The sequence below is a fragment of the Taudactylus pleione genome, unplaced genomic scaffold, assembly GCF_031769625.1.
Source record: "Taudactylus pleione unplaced genomic scaffold, aTauple2 ptg000393l, whole genome shotgun sequence".
NCBI lineage: Eukaryota > Metazoa > Chordata > Amphibia > Anura > Myobatrachidae > Taudactylus > Taudactylus pleione.
Genome location: NW_028284794.1, coordinates 14,331,235 through 14,350,525, shown reverse-complemented (window position 1 = coordinate 14,350,525; position 19,291 = coordinate 14,331,235). Strand labels below are relative to the sequence as shown.

Here is a 19,291-nt window from a genome sequence, read left to right as displayed (position 1 = left end):
ACCTGATGGTCACTCTGTCAGAGCTAAAGCATTCTTCTGTGGAGAGAGGAGAACCTTCCAGAAGACAACCATGTCTGCAGTAATCCACCAGTCAGGCCTGTATAGTAGAGTGGCCAGACGGAAGCCACTCCTTAGTAAAAAGTACATGGCAGCCCACCTGGAGTTTGCCAAATGCAGGACTCTCAGACCATGAGAAACAAAATTATCTGGTCTGATGGAACAAATATTGAACTCTTGGCGTGAATGCCAAGCGTTATGTATGGAGGAAACCAGGCACTGCTCATCACCAGGCCAATAACATCCCTACAGTGAAGCATGGAGGTGGTAGCATCATGCTGCGGGGATGTTTTTCAGTGGCAGGAACAGGGAGACTAGTCAGGATAGAGGGAAAGATGAATGCAGCAATATACAGAGACATCCTTGATGAAAACCTGCTCCAGAGCGCTCTTGACCTCAGACTGGGGCGACGGTTCATCCTTCAGCAGGACAACGACCCTAAGCAGACAGCCAAGATATCAAAGGAGTGGCTTCAAGACAACTCTGTGAATGTCCTTGAGTGGCCCAGCCAGAGCCCAGACTTGAATCCAATTGAACATCTCTGGAGAGATTTGAAAATGGCTGTGCACCGACGCTTCCCATCCAACCTGATGGAGCTTGAGAGGTGCTGCGAAGAGGAATGGGCGAAACTGCCCAAGGATAGGTGTGCCAAGCTTGTGGCATCATATTCAAAAAGACTTGAGGCTGTAATTGCTGCCAAAGGTGCATCAACAAAGTATTGAGCAAAGTCTGCCAGGCATTGGGTGAGAGGCTCTCTCCTATGTGTCTGCCAGGCATTGGGTAGAAGTCTCTCTTCTATGTGTATGCCATGCAGTGGGTGGGAAGCTCTCTCCTATGTGTCTGCCAGGCATTGGGTGGGAGTCTCTATTCTATATGTCTGCCAGGCAGTGGGTGTGAGGCTCTCTTCTATGTGTCTGCCAGGCATTGGGTGGGAGCCTCTCTTCTATGTGTCTGCCATGCAGTGGGTGGGAAGCTCTCTCCTATGTGTCTGCCAGGCATTGGGTGGGAGTCTCTATTCTATATGTCTGTCAGGCAGTGGGTGTGAGGCTCTCTTCTATGTGTCTGCCAGGCATTGGCTGGGAGTCTCTATTCTATGTGTCTTCCAGGCATTGGGTGGGAGGCTCTCTCCTATGTGTCTGCCAGACATTGGGTGGGAATTTCTCTTCTATGTGTCTCACTTCCATTTTTCTGCCAGCTGGCAGACAACTAGGATCATTCACGTAGCTTACACTATTTCTTTTATAAATACATATAGAAATGTGAATACATTTTTATGCATTTATAGCCATATGCCCATCAACTGAAAATGAAAGATAATATATAACTAGAAACTATCTTACTTATGGACAGGTCATATTTAACACAATAACTTTTTATGTGATTTGTTGTAGTGAACCCGACGTTACTCCGGAATCAACTCGGAATCCTACACAGGTAAGATCAATAAAGTAAAGGTCGTGGGGATGAAAAGGGAAACTGGACAATGAAAATATACGGGGCAGGATGTACTAAGGGTAAAATGAGATTAAAACTCCCACCACATTGCCCATATGTAGCAAATCTTTCCGGATCTTGTACCTGATAGGCAATGCTATCTATAGATGGCATTGTCTATAGAAGCCTATAAGCTTCTTTATGCAGATTTCTCCTGACAGGGATCTAAGGGATCCCTTCCTGATCCCCACATGGCTTGCACATGTGCAGTAGGACTCCCGGGTCATAAACCTGGAAGTCCTCAGAACATAAAGCACAGCTGTCCTTTGTGTTTATAATCGCAATTATTCATACATAGGCATTTATAAACGCTGCTATACATGCAATAAGTGGCAGGATATATCGCATGCAATATGCGATGCATGAATCATCCCGCCCACAGTGCTGCAAAATACAAATATCTATATAATAGTTGTGTAAGGTCTGTCCTCTCACCAACATGTGTGGGCATTGGGAGCCGGGGTCTGCACCCCAACAGCTCCCACTGCTAGGGAGACAGGACAGACCTAGCCCAGATGGAGGAAGCCGCGGGATGGTGGAAGCGAAGGGGGCCTAGGTCTGGTACAGAATAAGTAGTGGGGGCAGGTATGGTAGTAAGTGGCACAGGGGGCAGGACAGAGCAACAGAGAGTGGGTGGAGCAGTGGACAGAGGGACGGGCCCAGACAGAGAGGGGTGGGGCTGGGCGCAAACTCAGGTGACCCAGCCTGGTCCTCTTACTAATGCTATATAATGAGGGTGTTTATTAATCATATATAATTGCTTGATGTGGCTTGTAGCACATTGTTACTTTTTGTACTCTGGACCTCATTCAGAGCCGGACGCTATTTGCGTACGCTCGTTCAGAAAAAGGGGCCGGATATTTAAATTGAGCGCTTGCTCTTTGCGGTCTGTTGACGCCTCTATGTCTGAGCGAGCGTCCGAAACATGCGCTCGCTATTTTGTCAAGACGCCCCTTGGCCGCTCGCATCATACGTCATCTCCGTTATTTATTAGATTAATCGAGTACATCAAAAGGCGTATGAACTGCTCACAATTCTTTTTTGTAGGATTTTCCTACCGCTATCACTGCGAGCAGTTCAGGCTAAAAGACAACCAAGTGACGTGGTCGATGACGCTGCTTTGTTAATTATGCACACCCATTAAACGCCCGTTTTGACCGTTTGGCACGCCTGCGTTCGGATCTCCACTCCCCGTTTTCAAGCACCTTCCCCTGTTACCACCCACAAATGCCTCATCCTGTCACTCAAATTAGCAGGCACTCGCTGTTTTACGAGCGCACGATTTCCGACCGCACTGACTGGTTGGCGCATGCGCATTACGACCCATACGCATGCGCAGATGTGCGAACATCGCTCGGAGCGAACGAGCGGCCGCTTACGAGCGGCTATGAATCAGGCCCTCTGTTCTCTATGATAAGTTATAACATTCCCACTAACTAAACAACAGTCTGCAGAACTTTAGTCATCATTTAATTTATTGTACCACGGTTTGCCCATTTCCCCCCTCTAGTCTCCGCTGCCAGGACGGGACTCTCGCAGTGAGTCGCCAACAATGACTTCAGAGGATGGGCCGAAGCTGGACAGGCACCAGGTGAGTTACGCTGCACGGAAGGGCAAGCAATAAAGGAGCTATTTAAATCAGGAAGCATTTGAAAACAAAAAGCAGCCTCTACTAAGGGCTGCTTAGCTGGATCTTTGCTACAGTTATGATACATTGATACTTGATACTTTGGATTATAAACATATGCTGCTACATTCTATTGCTGCACTATATGATTATCCTATTCCCAGGAGTTATTAGTATCTATCATATGTAGTTTTATTAAATGGTTATTTTCATTACCTTGATGTGTTCGGTGTTTAACTGAGCGCTACCAGGTATTTCATGCCTAATCTACTACAGAGTGTATCTAAAAGCCACAACCATAGCAGGTAGATAGATGTTTAATGTTGAAAAAGAAAATCCAACAGGTGTTTTAAATTTAACTTTGTAGGGGAAAAAAAATCCACAAAGGAAGAATGTTTTTTTCTTTTACTTTGATGGACTGAATAAAAAATTTTTATTTATAAAAAAATATATACAGTATATATTTAGATTTAGGTGTTCTGGGCCTCTCGGTGCTCTCTGGGGCCCAGACAGCAGCCAAGTTTACCTAAAGGCTGTGCCTGCTATTAATCATCCTGTCACCTTATCATTAGGCCAGATTGTGCAAAGGATCCTCTGATTGGTATAAATCTATATGGGCCCCTATAGCATATATACAACAAATTGGAGACTAAAGAAGTCCATATTGTAGTTTATTGTGTATTCATAACAATATATAACAACAATATATAACAATATATATTATTTGCAAGTCTACAACATGCATTGCTTTTCCCCTGGGTTTCTTGGAGGGCTGATACTGATAATTATACTGTAGCATCTAAGTTGGTTTCTTTTTTTTATTTGGCATGTAGATAGTTTTGATTGTTTAGAAGCATTTTCGGAACTTCAGAATAAAATAGCATTTCAAATTCTGTATAAGTCTTCTGATGTCTCTGTCTCTATTCCTTAGGTCTTCCAACAAGTTCGGTGGAACAGAGAGGAGCGTATGGGAGGTGAGATGACCGGGTGCATTAATGATATATATATATATATATATATATATATATATGCTAAATAGCTTATTTACCAATAGCTGTTCTACACTCAAAATGGCACAAAGCAATCCAGAAATAGAAAAAGTTACAGGAAGAATATTCGGTGATCCCACTCTGCAATCTGCATCCAGACATTAACACCACATTTATATCACAGACCGTTGTGCCATTCTAGGCCAAGCTTATTTTTAAAAATTTTTACCTCTCGCTTTGTATTACATACCTCTTATTTTTTATTTTTTTGTTTCCTAAGCAGCCCGGGTTTCAAAGTGTAAGAGAGTCCGATTAAATATGGATGAGGTGAGTAAACTGTTTCCCAATGGGCCTGTATGGGATCGTTTTGTTCACAGTATTAATCATCAAGGATACTATAATACCCCTTTTACACCAGAGCTAAAACCCGGGTTATTGCAGGGTTAACCCATGTAGCTACGTGGTATAAAAGGGGATAGGGTTGGATTTACTGGGTCGAGTGACCGGAAATCCAACAAAGGTATCTTGCAGGGATTAACATGTGAATAACCCGTGAAACCCTGTAGAGTAAATGGCGCAATCCGGGTCAGGGTGACCTGGATCGTGCTGGTTACCTGCAGATTGGCCGGCTTCAGTGGCGCTTGGAGATGGCATCATCTCCAAGCGCCCACTTCAACGCCGGAAAAGCTGGGTCTCCGCACACCCGGCTCCAGTGTGAACAGCCCCGACTCGGGAATATCCTGGGTCGGCAGCTGGGAAATTCCGGGTCTGATCTGGATTGGAACCCTCTTCCAAACTCCGGGTCAGACCCGGAATTTCGGTATAAAAGCGGTATTAGTTACAATAGTTATTATAGTGTGATGTTATACATACATGACAGTTACTTTTCTAAACAGTATAATAAACATTGCTAATATTACTACAATACACAAGTAATGCTAATATGTATATAAACAACTGTAAATAAGAGATCTATCTAAAAGCAGTGAGTACTGACGTTATCGCTTGTTATCAATAATGTCTAATATCATCTTTTTGATGTTCATGAGGATAAGGCGTCTGATTCAGACTTGAGCCCATATTCAATTAGAGGCGAAAAGTCGGAATGGTTTCGCCTGCTTCCTTCGCCTGTTTCAGAGGTGAAAACTTTTCATGCGCGTCCCCGATTTTTGCCCTATTCAATTCCAAACCGCGCGAAAACAGAAGTCGGCGAATGTGGAACAGGCGGAAAGTACTGTCAGAAGTGGGGAAATTAGTCTGTACCCCCAAAAAAGATGCACTAACATAGAGAATCAATGTAGATGTGTCCTAATACGCCTAATAAAAGTGTTTGGGGTACTTAAGTAGTTTAAATAGCCTCTTATTAGCATCTGTGTAAAAGTGGTGAAGAATGGCATAAAGCAGTATTTTTAGGAGAAAATAAGTATTCCTGTCAAATTTGGGGTATTTGAAAATGGGTGCTAGTATCTTTAAATGTTTCTAAAGTGAACTTTTAAAAAATGTTAAAAACGCACCTGCTACATGCACCTGCAATCCCAAAACACCTGACCCATCCTTGCAGCCCCCCAAGAAGTCTATTTCGCTAGTTTTTATGCTTGTCCCCCCACTTTTTGCTTTTTTGCCCCTAAAACAAAAGTACTTTTTTGAAGTGTTCTTAGGTTTTTTTTTTTCAAGCTTTGGCCTTTGGGGGACTGTGCCAAGGGTTCTGGGTCGTTTCCCCACATTTGCACCCCTAAAATAAAGATTGTGCACTTAATTTTCACCTGCTATTCATAGGCAAATCTTTTTTGCCTATTACATTGTATTGAGGGATCTATTCAGACCCGCTCGCTAGATGCGTACGCTCGTTCCCAGCGTATGAAAATTCGGCACACACCCAGCAAGGCAGGCGATCACACGGCAAGGCATAAGCACGCCCACTATGTCTTGGCGTGCGATCGCTTTGTGTATGTAGATTCCCACCAGCCTGTCTTAAGACGCCCACTTGGGCACGTCATCTCCTGGTATGAAACCATCGGTACATCGGGTACCATCGAAAGTGAACGCAGTGCTTGAGGTTGACCATACCCTACCACAAGCACTGTGAGCACTTCAGTGTGAAATACAACCAGTTGACGTGTACTATGATGCTGCCTGTTAATTATGCACGCCCCTGAAATGGCGTTAAGATGCCTGCGTTCACACCTCCATTCCCCGTTTCTAGTGGCCTGCCCTTTTTACCACCCACAAATGGCTTAACTTGTCAATCATTCTACTGGGCTGTCTATGCTCGGTGAGCGTACACTTCCCGATCGCTCGGACTAGTTTGCGCAAGCATGCTGCGATGCGTACGTAAGCGCACAATTCGAACCATCGGCAGCTACAAGCAAACGCTTCCTAGCAAACGGGTCTGAATTGGGCCCTGAGTTTCTGCGTAAGCAAAATCTGGCTGGAATTGAATACAGAGATAAGTTCCAACCAGGCGAAAAGCGGCAATAGATGAAATTTTTTTGCCGATTATGGCTTTTCACCTCTAATTGAACGCTAATGCCATGATTGCTGCGATGCCATATGCCGATGCTGTGCGAAAATAGGCAAATGGCGCAGCTGCCGGGATGTGTAGTGAGATGCCCACCGGCGTCTTCGCAAATGAAAGCATCTGATTACAAAGATGCAGAAACGGTAACCGATCATTCGATGTTAGCAGTCCTGCGTAAATCTATGATCGTGCAGAACGTATACTCGATTCAATCGCAATGCGTCCCAGACGCATGTAGAGGCGGCCGATAATCGCTCAACCGCAAAATCATCGGCATATCGTCCAACTTTGAATCAGGCCCAATGTGTATTGTAAAGAATACCAGACCCCCTAAATGATTACAGATTTCAGTAGTCACCTCTGGGATATGTGACCTGAATAAAAACAGGTGATCACAAAACTCCATGGTGACATCTAATTAGTGATGAGCGGTTCGGTGTTGGCTCAGGTCTTACCGCCAAGTTCAGATCTCAGAAACTGTTTTGATGAGGAAGGGTGGGATGTACTAAGCATCGCATCAGTATCGTATCGAAATTAGAGCTGTGTCCTTGCTCATCTAGCCCTACTCCATGCAGCGCAATATGCTTGGCGTAAGTCACTCGCCAGGTCCAGCGTAACTCAGCTAGCGTACTCTGCCACACTAGGACGCACCAGGAGACGGTGCTGAAAAATTTGATATGTGACACTTGTATATATTGTATCTTATTCCAGTGAATACAGCTAATATAGGAGTGGGTCTTTCCCAAATTATCTGTGGGTGGTAGGAAAAAAATCTATATATAGCAAAAGGAGAGTAACGTTTAACACACTGTTCACTGTCTCACGGGACCAGGCACGCCGAGAGGGTCTGTTTGGCGCAACTGCAGTGAATATGAGTGAGATCCAGGCAATACTAGGCATTATACTATAGCTCATCTATATCTGTCTGTCTGGATTGTGTCATTTAGCTACAGTATTAACGGCTCACTTGCTTTCCATTTCTTATTGTCGTGGGTGCTCAGTCTCTGAGGGTGGCTCCTGCAGAGAGCGAAGTGATGGAAGTAAGCCGCTGGGATGAGGAGGTGCGGAGTCCATCAAAATCTTTTTTCCATGCACCAGGTAGAGACTTGAGACAGGTTATGAGGTTTGACGGATTGGGAAATGTTTAATATATAATGATATATGTGATAATGTGACATATGTGATGATCTGATTAAAATTACTTAAATTGTAGCAGATTTATGCTGGGCACACAATATACACTTATCTGGCCCCGATAACTGCATAGTGTATGGTCGCAACCGATCAACGATTATCGGACGGTCGGGCATGAGAAATCTTCCACCGTGTCCGACTGATACGATAAATGGTCGGCCGCATCTGGCAGTGACCCCCCGACATTTCTCCTGTTCCTTCACAGGGGAGGAATGCAGATATTGGGTTAAATATCTCACAGTGGAGATGTTCTAAGCTCTGGAAAGTGATAAATTGGAGAGTGATAAACTACCAGCCAATCAGCTCCTAACTGTCATGTTACAGGCTGTGTTTGAAAAATGACAGTTAGGAGCTGATTGGTTGGTAGTTTATCACTCTCTAATTTATCACTTTCCAGAGCTTAGTAGATCTACTGGGTGTGTGACCATGATATCTGATGGTTTCACCTTGTCAGAGAAAATGTCTGTCGGTCTGACAGACTTTTTATCTGACAGAGTATGCCAAGCATATGGTAAACGATTGCCCATAGAAACCAATCAGATGTGAACTGTCACTTTCATAGTTCAACTGAATATAACATGTATACAAGAGCCTGATTGGTTGCTTAATAGCACCTTACTACAGTTGTAGAACAGATCTCTTTGTTATCACATCTTTTCGATGCTCCGGTCAGTGCTTCACTTACTGGTGCTATTGGCCTCGCCCCCTCTGTGCGACATAATGACATCATGCGTGCAAACTGCAAAGTCATGATATCACAGGTTGTGGGGGTGGGGGCGGCACAGTTGAGCCATGTTACGCTATGATGAATATTATTGGGTTATGTTAATGTACAGGACTGAAGGTTGAAATCACCTCTGACTGTGTTGAGACCCTCCCCAAAATGTTTATTTTATTGTACAGCAATGTGTTATATGAATTAGCTGCATAGGTTTTTATTAAAATGTGTTTAATTGCAAATTTGATGTTCACAAAGCACGGGTTAGGGATGGGATGCAGGCAGTAGGGATCCCAGCTGTCAGAATCCCGACACCGGCGTCCAGACATTGCTAGCATGCCGACACTTGTTGTTCGGTATGCTAACCCTCCTCCTCTCCCTCCCCTAACCCTGACCCCTCTCTCTTTGGTGCCTAACCTTAACCTACCCCCCTTTAGTGCCTGAACCTAACCTCCCCCTCCCCACACCGTAAACCGAACCCGGTCAGGATGCCGGTGTCAGGATTGTGTGAAAAGCGCCAGGTTTCCGGCTCCAGTAATTTTAGCGCTGGCATCGCGGCCGCCGGGATATTGACTGTATCCCCAATGCACAAATAGGCAAATAAGTAATATATAGCCACTTAGAATGTGCCGAACAATGTCAATCATTAATAATAAATGTCAGACAATGGTGAGTGTATGCATAGGCAAACGCTGGGGGAGGGGGGTTCCTAGTTGCCTGGAAACCCCCCTCTCCAGCCCACACCATAACCACAATAGAAATAGTAATATAGAATTTTACTAGTGCTGCATGTTCTTCTCAATATCACAATTTAAATAATTAACAACACTTGTGGCTCTTACCTGGGCACCAAATAGGAGATCTGGAAAACATGCACTGTTAAGAATGCACTGCTACCATAAATGGGGTTAATTATTAATACCATATAATACACTATCCAATGCATAAGGAGATCAATATGTACATATATGTCCATGGCAGTTCTATCTTCTTCTGCTGCTCCACCAGGCTCCCGGACTTGCTCCCATGCCCTGGAATGGTGCCCACATCTGAAACAAAAACATTCAGCTCAGGCAAGATGGCCCTAATGCCGCATCTAATGGGTTACTGTGATCGCTGGTCCTGTATATGCTGGAATTATGACACACAATACACTTTGTATAATGCGTATTAAAGCTGGGTAGGTGCCAGTTATGCCCTCTTCATGGACTGGCCACACTCGTTTTAAAATCAAGCATTTGGAAACCACCCTCTAGAAATCCTGCATTTGCCACTGCTATGAGTCACAGGCCCTGATTTTTGTGCAGTTGAATGATTATTTGCATGTGTGAAAAGTCCTGAAAACCCCTATAATGCATGCATTCTCCTAAATGTACACTGAGTCTGCTGGCATTTTAACTGGCGATGAAAAACCATGGGTGTTCCTGGGCGGTAGCTGGGCAGTGTCCTGAAATGAACACTAAAAAAAAGGCTGTATCATGGGAGTGTTATGTGATTGAATGTGCCTGTGTTCCCTTGTGCAGCACCACAGCCACCGAGGCCATATTTAGCCGGAGTTCAGAAGGAGATGTTGTGCCAGCCATAGGCTGGTGCAAGTGATGATGGTGGATGTAATGGTGAGCCAATGGTTAGGTGTTCAGAAGCATCGGTGGAGTTACAGTGTCCACAAATATTGAAAGTGGGCTTCTTTGGGCTTACACAGACCAACGCACTTTCATTTGCATATTACCACCGATGCGACTCCACAAAAAAATCGCAACCGCAGGACCAACAGCGTCCACCCTCTAAATTAGGTCCACTAGCTATAGCACTAGGTGTAGTCATGTATTTTGCAATTAGTGTGCAGATGCCAGTCATAATGCAATTTTTCTTTTCCGCCTGTCTGCAGGTTGCAGGGGGTCTCCTGGGACCTGCTCCCCCAGTCACAGCGAGGAGTCTGACAATGAAGAGGTTTCAGCTTCCTCCCACACAAAGTAATTGTACACAGATGTCTGTTTAAGCATACATTTACCAATGTACTCTTGGGACCTGTGAACTTTCCCTTTTAGAGCAGGCCTTAGACAATAATGCACCATATATTACTCTAAATATGAGGGGGGTTGGTGGAATTATTTAACTTTCAATAGCAGTTAAACACCCCTTCCTAGGCTATATGTGAGGGGAACCCTTAAGGGCCAGTGAGACAGACTAAGGGCCTGATTCAGAGCCGGACGCTCTGACAAGAGCGCTCGCTCTGAATCAGGGCCATCCTAGTTGTAAATGGAGCGGCCTCCTGGCCGCTGGCATAGCAGTGGGTGACCACCCACAGCTTATGCGAGCGTCCAAAAAGATGGTCGCGATGGTCAAGACCATCGCGACCATCGGGCTTGCGACGAGACCCTTGTGGTAGGGTCTCGTCTGCCGCAAGCCCGGAGTGCTTTTGGCTCCATCAGAGCCAAAAACACTCCCTCTGACATCACTAGTGATGTCAGTGGGGCCGGACCCAGCCGGTAGGCGTTCCCATGGGAACGCCTCCGTCTGGGCAGCCACGCCCCCGTCACGCCCACCAAAGGGGGAGTGCTGTCACTCAACAACGAGACCCATAGCGAGACCCATAGCGACGGCTTGGCCGCGTACTTGGGCACCATCGACCCGCTTGCGAGTGCTCAGCGCTCGTGAACGGGTCTGAATTAGGCCCTAAGTTTCAACAGGCAGGCCAGTAAGGTGTCTCTTGGAGATCAGAACCTGCAAACCCACTGGAAAGGGTTATAAATATTTAGGGGTCAATCCAATTATGTGCGAATTGCAAGGTGTGAGTTGATTGCAAGGTGCGAGTTGCTGTTGATCACCCCCCTTAATGACTAATTAGGCAATTGGAAGTTTCCAATTAGCTTAATTAATCCAATAACTACATGTCATTTTTGGGGGTTTAAAAAAGGCATGAAATTACCCCAAAATCAAGTTTTCTTTAGTTTAGGCACCCTAAATTTAATTACAATTGAAACAAACTCGCTACTCGCAATTCGCACCTAATTGGATTGACTCGTTAATTGACTCACTGCCGCATGTGATTTATAACTCCATTATTTATCGACTATATAAAAGCATAAGGCCAGAACATACATCCAACAAGTGATAAAAAGTTCTTAAAGGGGATGGTAACTCTTGTCAACAATATAATACTTAACATGCCAAGTCGAGGTTCTGGGCAGCCGTAGATTATACTCGGCTGAAGTGTACCTCCCAGGCTTGATGTGAGCAAAATGTTATTTGCTCACATATTATACTGCATTATGTTGCGCTGATATTCTCTCACTGGTGCCAATTGACCAATTATGCTAAATTTTGCACTGTAGACAGTGCAGTCCCATTAGCCATCAGATCGGAGAACTAGAAATAGGGTCCATACTAATGCAGGTCAAGCCAGTTACACCACCTTCTCCAGGGACTAGATATTGTTATTATATCATTAGATAGGTCACAATGCCCTAAAAAGTGACAGAAGGTCCTTTCTCATAGGATTAGGGATGGTATAAAGTGCTGTACTGTATATCACATAGGTATATAACACCTCTGAACCTGATACATATTCTCTCATGTTACTTCAGTGAACAGAGTCTGGAAGTTCTACGAGAGAAAATCCAGGAACTGACTGAGAAACTGAAAAGTACGCACACGTGTCACATATGTTTGGTGAGTGTCCATACATGATTTGTTTTGTATGATAAAACCCTGGAATGCTCTTTGGAGTAAAAAGAAGTACACTTTACTATTACTTTGCTTGTTTAGTTTTATTTTTATTTTTAAATATGCATTTGGTCAGTTTGCATATATTTTCACTAAATTGGTATGGGTCCTTAATCCTTTATTTAAAAAAATAAATAAATAAATATATATATATATATATATATATATATATATAAATATATACAGCATAAATATTGGGACATTGACAGAATTTTCATATTTTGGCCTCTATTCACCACCATAATGGCTTTGAAATGAGACAAACAAGATGTTCTTTAACTGCAGACTTTCAGATTTAATTTGAGGGTAATTACATCCAAATCAGGTGAACGGTGTAGGAATTACAACGGTTTCTGTATGTGCCTCCCACTTTTTAAGGGGCCAAAAGTAATGGGACTATCAACTCAAAAGCTATTTCATGGACAGCTGTGGGCTATTCCCTCATTATTTCATTATCAATTAAGCAAGTAAAAGGTCTGGAGTTGATTCTAGGTGTGACATTTGCATTTGGAATCAGTTGCTGTCGACTCTCAATATGAAATCCAAAGAGCTGTCACTATCAGTGAAGCAAGCCATCATTAGGCTGAAAAATCAAAACAAACCCATCAGAGAGATAGCAAAAACATTAGGTTTGGCCAAATGAACTGTTTGGAACATTCTTAAAAAGAAAGAACGCACCGGAGAAACAACTGTGGTGGATGACTGAAGAAGTATTTCCCTGGTGAAGAATAACCCCTTCACAACAGTTGGCAAAATGAAGAACACTCTCCAGGAGGTAGGTGTATATTTTTTTTCAAAGTCAACAATCAAGAGAAGACTTCACAAGAGTGAATATAGAGGGTTCACCACAAGATGTAAACCATTGGTGAGCCTGAAAAACAGGAAGACCAGATTAGAGTTTGCCAAACAACATCTAAAAAAGCCATTACAGTTCTGGAACAACATCCTATGGACAGATGAGACAAAGATCAACTTGTACCAGAGTGATGGGAAGAGAAGAGTATGGAGAAGGAAAGGAACTGCTCATGATCCAAAACATACCACCTCATCAGTGAAGCATGGTGGTGGTAGTGTCATGGCGTGGGCATGTATGGCTGCCAATGGAACTGGTTCCCTTGTATTTATTGATGATGTGACTACTGACAAAAGCAGCAGAATGAATTCTGAAGTGTTTCGGGCAATATTATATGCTCATATTCAGTCAAATGCTTCAAAACTCATTGGACGGCGCTTCACAGTGCAGATGGACAATGACCCGAAGCATACTGCAAAAGCTACCAAAGAGTTTTTTAAGGCTAAAAAGTGGAATGTTATGCAATGGCCAAGTCAGTCCCCTGACCTGAATCCGATTGAGCATGCATTTCACTTGATGAAGACAAAACTGAAGGGAAAATGCCCCAAGAACAAGCAGGAACTGAAGACATTTGCAGTAGAGGCCTGGCAGAGCATCACCAGGGTTGAAACCCAGCATCTGGTGATGTCTATGTGTTCCCGACTTCAGGCTGTAATTGCCTGCACAGGATTTGCAACAAAGTATTAAAAAGTGAAAGTTAGATTTAGGATTGTTTAGTTTGTCCCATTACTTTTGGCCCCTTAAAAAGTGGGAGGCACATATAGAAACCGTTGTAATTCCTACACCGTTCACCTGATTTGGATGTAATTACCATCAAATTAAATCTGAAAGTCTGCAGTTAAAGCACATCTTGTTTGTTTCATTTCAAAGCCATTGTGGTGGTGAATAGAGGCCAAAATATGAAAATTCTGTCAATGTCCCATTATTTATGCACCTGACTGTATATATATATATATATATAAACATATATTTTATATACAGTATATATATATGTATATGTATATATATATATATATATATATATATATATATATATATATACTTTATAAGTTGGAACATATCCTAGAGGCACAGAGGAAGACGTGCAATGGCTACACAGTCCACTTCCACTGCCATTATATTATTACCTTATGGCGCCAATATGGGGTTTACTGGGTACAAAGAGAAGGTCCCGTCATGGGGGCTTGGGGGAGGGCTGAGTTGTCCATGAAGGTAGAGTAATACCAAGCAAGCTGCTTTATTCAAGGTGATCAACATAGTTAGCATTATTTTACCTTCACTGCGTTCCATCATCATCATTAACATCATCTTCATATATTTGTAAGGTGCCACATGACACTACAGCGCCAGACAGTGACAGCTGCCATTTGTACAAAATTTAATCACAAATACAAACAGTAAAAGCGCCAATGAGGTTGGCGAAGGGTGTTCAAGCATGAGACCCAGGGTCGAGAGGTCCCTGTTCATGGTAGCTTGTAGTCTGGAAGGAGAGGGCAGTGCTAAGACAATAGGAATATTACACAAGTGACATCACTACTCTCCAAACATAACTTATACTTTACATTGATGAGTTCAAGCTTTGTCATTGAGCAATCAGGCCCCGGCTCGCCATCAGCGTTAGCATTCATTCATGAAGTGTTTGATGATTTTGCTTGGGGGTATATGTTTGATTTTACACAATGGGTACTGCAGTATTAGAATAATTCACAAATTAGGAGAAATGTCCAAATATATGTAGCTGTGTAGTGCTTTATACATATTTTTATGTTAATACATGTAGTCTAGGTGCCAATCCCTAAGCTGGCCACTTATGTTGTGATTCTGACACTGATATTGGGCAATTAGCCTTATGTCGCACTCTTTGTGACTTCAAAACACATTGGATGTCTGAAAGCTATCTGATCATAATCGGTTGCATCATTCCCAGGAGTGTTGGCACATACAGCTGGAAGACCACCGACATTGGCCTGTGTGTTCAGTCATCATCAGGTCACAATCAGATCAAGTGACGTGACTACTCAGCCCATGAGCTGAATGGCTGCACCTCTTCCAACTTTGCCACATGTTTGTGTCCAAATTGGAAAGTGGTCCTGTTGATCAGTGGTCAGTCGGAGAGGTGGGATTGGCCTATGGTTGGTGAATAGATTATAGCTCCAGTGAATAAATGGGTCATACTTGCAGATATGAACTATATATTTTTATGTAAAGATCTATTGTTCTCTATTCTTCTGCAGGATGCCTACAGTGTCCCTGTGGCTTCCATCCAATGTTGGCACATTCACTGTGAGGGATGCTGGTTGCGGGCACTGGTGAGAAATGCCACTTTACATTAGTCTTTTTGATTTCCACTACATATAATATATGGATATGATCTATATGGCTTTCAATTCTTTTCCTCCTACAATCTGATTTTCCAAAAATTTACATTACCTCCAATTTAAAATTCTCTGGTCAATCCACAGTCCTAACGAAGACCACAGATAGAAAATTAATTGTCCTGAAAATCAGACATAACCATCTGTGCTCCTGTAAAGATATCCACAATCGTCCTAATCTGGATGAAGCCTAAAGACATGTTTTGGAGACATGATTTAAAATGCCAGAATGATTTTATGTGAGGGTAACTTGTAGACTTCTTAACTGGCCCCATCCCTAACTCTCAACTATTTCCTAATCCTCCATTCAAACCTTTAAACTAATACATTTGAATCTTCTTCTCAGGGAACGAAGAAGCTGTGTCCACAGTGTAACACAATAACATCCCCTAGTGACCTCCGACGAGTATACTTGTGACGAGCATCCTCCCATGGACTGACACACAAAGCAGATCTTTGAAATGGTCTGAGACGTTTGTGGTCAGCAGTGATGAATTAAGACTTGGCTTTTGGACAATGCACTGTTAACTTGGGCCCCCTCTCTACTTTTTGTTCTTTACCATGTTCCTTGGCTGGTCACTCATTGGCGCATTTGGAGTTTAACTTGGACATCACCCTCATCACTCTGAAATGAGTAGAAACCAACATGTGGACTCTTCTGCTCATTCAAATGCAAGTGGAAATTTCTTATGAAAACCCATGTTCTGACAGACAAAGATCAGACAGACTCTCTTAGTTGCATGGGGGATTATTAGTACATTGTCTTGGCTCTTTGAAACATTCCTGGGGGAGCACATTTTCTCCACTGTGGGTTTAGCGATGAGCCCCTTGCAGCTCTGTGCCTCAGGTTGATAGCTGTATTGTAAAATGGAACTGGGGCTATATTTATGAAGTGGAGGAGTTTGCAAGCCACTGCTTTCCGGCGGGTTTGATTTAAAGCGCCGCTAATATTAAGTTCAAAGTCTGACGTGTTTTGCAATTAATATTGGTACCACTGAGAAGCTGAGAAGTGGCAGCTTTCCTAAGCTACCACTTTGTAAATATATCCCATAGTGTCATTGAGAAATATACAGGTAATTATCAGTTTAATTTGTCACTAAATGTCCTAATCTGATATCATTTTTTTTTTATTCTATTGCTCTATTTAGCTTGCAGTATGCTCTACATACAGATGCGTCCTCATTCACCTACTGTAGCATTTTTGCTATGCTTCGTGGAACTTAGACGATCCGCCATGGGTAGCGATTTGTACTTTTCCTAAATTATGGATCTTATTTGCATTGTAGCCGCATACAAAGTCGCTCATAGTGTACTAGGCACGCTAGATTAGTACTTTTGTTGCAAAGGATTTTCTATAAAGTCACAGATCAAGACTAACTATACTGTAGGTGGCGCAAGGATTGGCATGGGTGGCTCGTAAAGGAATGCTTTTGCAGTTTTTACCCAGGCAACTGATTCACACACAGAAGTGTGAAATGCCAGCATCAATATAGGAATGAAACCAGGTTTTTTGTCACCCGGGGTAAGGCAGTAATTTGGCACCCCCCTTGGTGTCTCTGCAGCAGTCTGTGTCTCCCACCCCTTCTCGTTCCTGGATCTTCTCCTTGCTCCTCCTTAAAGAGGCGGTGGTGTCAGGCTCCTCACACACTGTTCTTCAGAGTGTGTGACATCACCTTCCTCAACCAACCCCATCACCTTCCTCAGCCAGCCTCTAGCCCCATTCACCTTCCGCTGACAGCACTCATAACCTTTCTCCACCAGCCCCCATCACCTTCCTCAGCTGGTCCCCCAGCCCCTCACCACCACAGCCAGCCTCAGCATGGGTGGAGACAATGTACAGCAGGGCCATATCTAGGGTAGTGCGGCCAGTGCCATCGCACAGGGCACCACAGATCAGGGGGCGCTGTTTGGGCCTGTCAAATTTCTGTTTACTATCATTCTTTCTTGTAGCTTCCTCTTATTTCTTCCCCAGCATCTCCTGGCCTCCCCTATCTCTTCCCTGGCCCTTCCCCATGAAGCCATGGCCCTTTTTTGGGTGCATTATGTCCCTTTGAAAAATGAGAGGGGCGCCAATGGTTTTTCTGGCACAGGGCACCAAAAAGTCTAGTTATGGCTCTGACGTGCAGCGATGTGACTTTCAATGTAATCTATGACATCATGCTGCCGTGTCACCGTTTGTGCGAGCTGCGAGTGCCTGGAGCCAACCCAGCTGCACCCCCTCAAATCCAGCACCCGGAGCACGTTACCCCTAGGCCCCCCTTACCTATTTGCGGCCCTGGTCATTATTCAGGGTACATTGTACCTTTGTTGTATTTGTAATGCGTTTAAGATGCATATTTTGTGAAAAAGTCTCTGGTGTGGTGGTGGCACCATATGGTGTATGTGGACTCATCTGTACTATTAATTCATTGTTTTAACAGGTCACGCTTACAGACTATGAATACACCGTGGTAACGTGGTCACTACAGGCCACTATTTCTGAGCACCACGGGAGGAATTTTTTATTCTTTATTGGGTATTTTGGGCTATTTACAATATGAAGATGAAACGTTTTGACACTTGAAAAACAGGGTGATAGTTCGTGGCATTATATTAAGTGATAGGGTAGTAGTAGGGTAGTGAGTCTAGAAGAACTGAGCGAATGATTTTGATTTTGTAATCTTATTAAACAAACACTAAAGAGTTTGTGGTTCATGTGTGAGGTTTATTTTTTATTGTTGTTTACCAGTTTACATCGCTGTTCATTATTCTTTTCTTGGAAAACGAAGACCCTGCTAAACAAAAATTGCTAGTTTCAACTTTGAAAGAAAACAGGAAAAAAGATACCACACAGCATGTGAGCACATCAAAGACAGCCGGAGCGGAAAGCTGAAAGAACCATTTCTCATGGAAGCAGAAAGTGGCGTCTCTTTCACTTTCGCACACTTTCTGTTTTCAAGAAATAATGTAATATGTGATGTCACTGACGACCACTGTCAGGGTGGTGTAATGAGGCTACAGCAGGGGTAGTCAACTAGTCAGGGACGTATCTGTATTGGGTGCAAGGTTGCAATACACACGGGCCCCTTGGTCCATGGGGGCCCACACCATTCACCCTGCACCCATTTACTATATAATTACCTCTCCAGAGTCTTGTGACGGCGCTAGCATCGCTCTACAAATCTCCTGGAAACTGGCCACAGGGCACATAAATGCCTAACCCGGAAGTTGTGGGAGGCTCCCGATTTTTTGGGTAACCCCCACACCGCAGAGGTTAGGGCACTTCTCCCGCATTCTGGCCACTTCCAAGTGTAGTGGGCAGAATAAGAAAAATTTTCTTGCTGACCAGCGGGTCCGCGAGTAGGGGGTGTGACCTAATGACGCAATTCTATGAGAACCGCATCATTTTGGCATTGCCCCTTATTTAAATATGTGCTGTTCATGGCAAATTGTCATGAAGGGGCAGGGCTTAATGCGGTGACCATCCAGCTCCACCCCCAAACCCTCCCACCTACTTCTCCTCCCCGGGCTTCTCCCAGAGAGGAAAACTCATATGTCAGCAAGTATGCCGCCACAGTAGTTTTTTTGCTGCCTTTTGTTTTATTTTTTGCGTACAGGATGCACATTTTGAGCGAGAAAGACGTTCATTACGGCTGTGTCGTATGGAACCTGGCACACAGAGAGAGGCAATTTTCCAATTTTCCATGACTTGGGCAACAGTGTATGAGGACACATCTGTATGGCATCATCGGCAAACCAGG

The 19,291-nt window shown here is 43.7% G+C and overlaps 1 protein-coding gene across 1 annotated transcript in view; it reads left to right on the top strand.

The window, feature by feature from the left end:
• LOC148507501 (E3 ubiquitin-protein ligase Rnf220-like) overlaps window positions 1-15,983 on the top strand; it is a 30,415-nt gene extending 14,432 nt beyond the window's left edge. Inside the window, exons 3-11 of the mRNA XM_088446069.1 lie at window positions 1,449-1,491; window positions 3,062-3,142; window positions 4,110-4,152; window positions 4,451-4,494; window positions 7,687-7,783; window positions 10,486-10,570; window positions 12,185-12,269; window positions 15,411-15,485; window positions 15,898-15,983. Coding sequence (XP_088302195.1) covers window positions 1,449-1,491; window positions 3,062-3,142; window positions 4,110-4,152; window positions 4,451-4,494; window positions 7,687-7,783; window positions 10,486-10,570; window positions 12,185-12,269; window positions 15,411-15,485; window positions 15,898-15,969 — 625 coding nt within the window. The 3' untranslated portion in view covers window positions 15,970-15,983. The remainder of the gene's footprint in view (window positions 1-1,448; window positions 1,492-3,061; window positions 3,143-4,109; window positions 4,153-4,450; window positions 4,495-7,686; window positions 7,784-10,485; window positions 10,571-12,184; window positions 12,270-15,410; window positions 15,486-15,897) is intronic.
• Window positions 15,984-19,291: the final 3,308 nt, after the last annotated feature.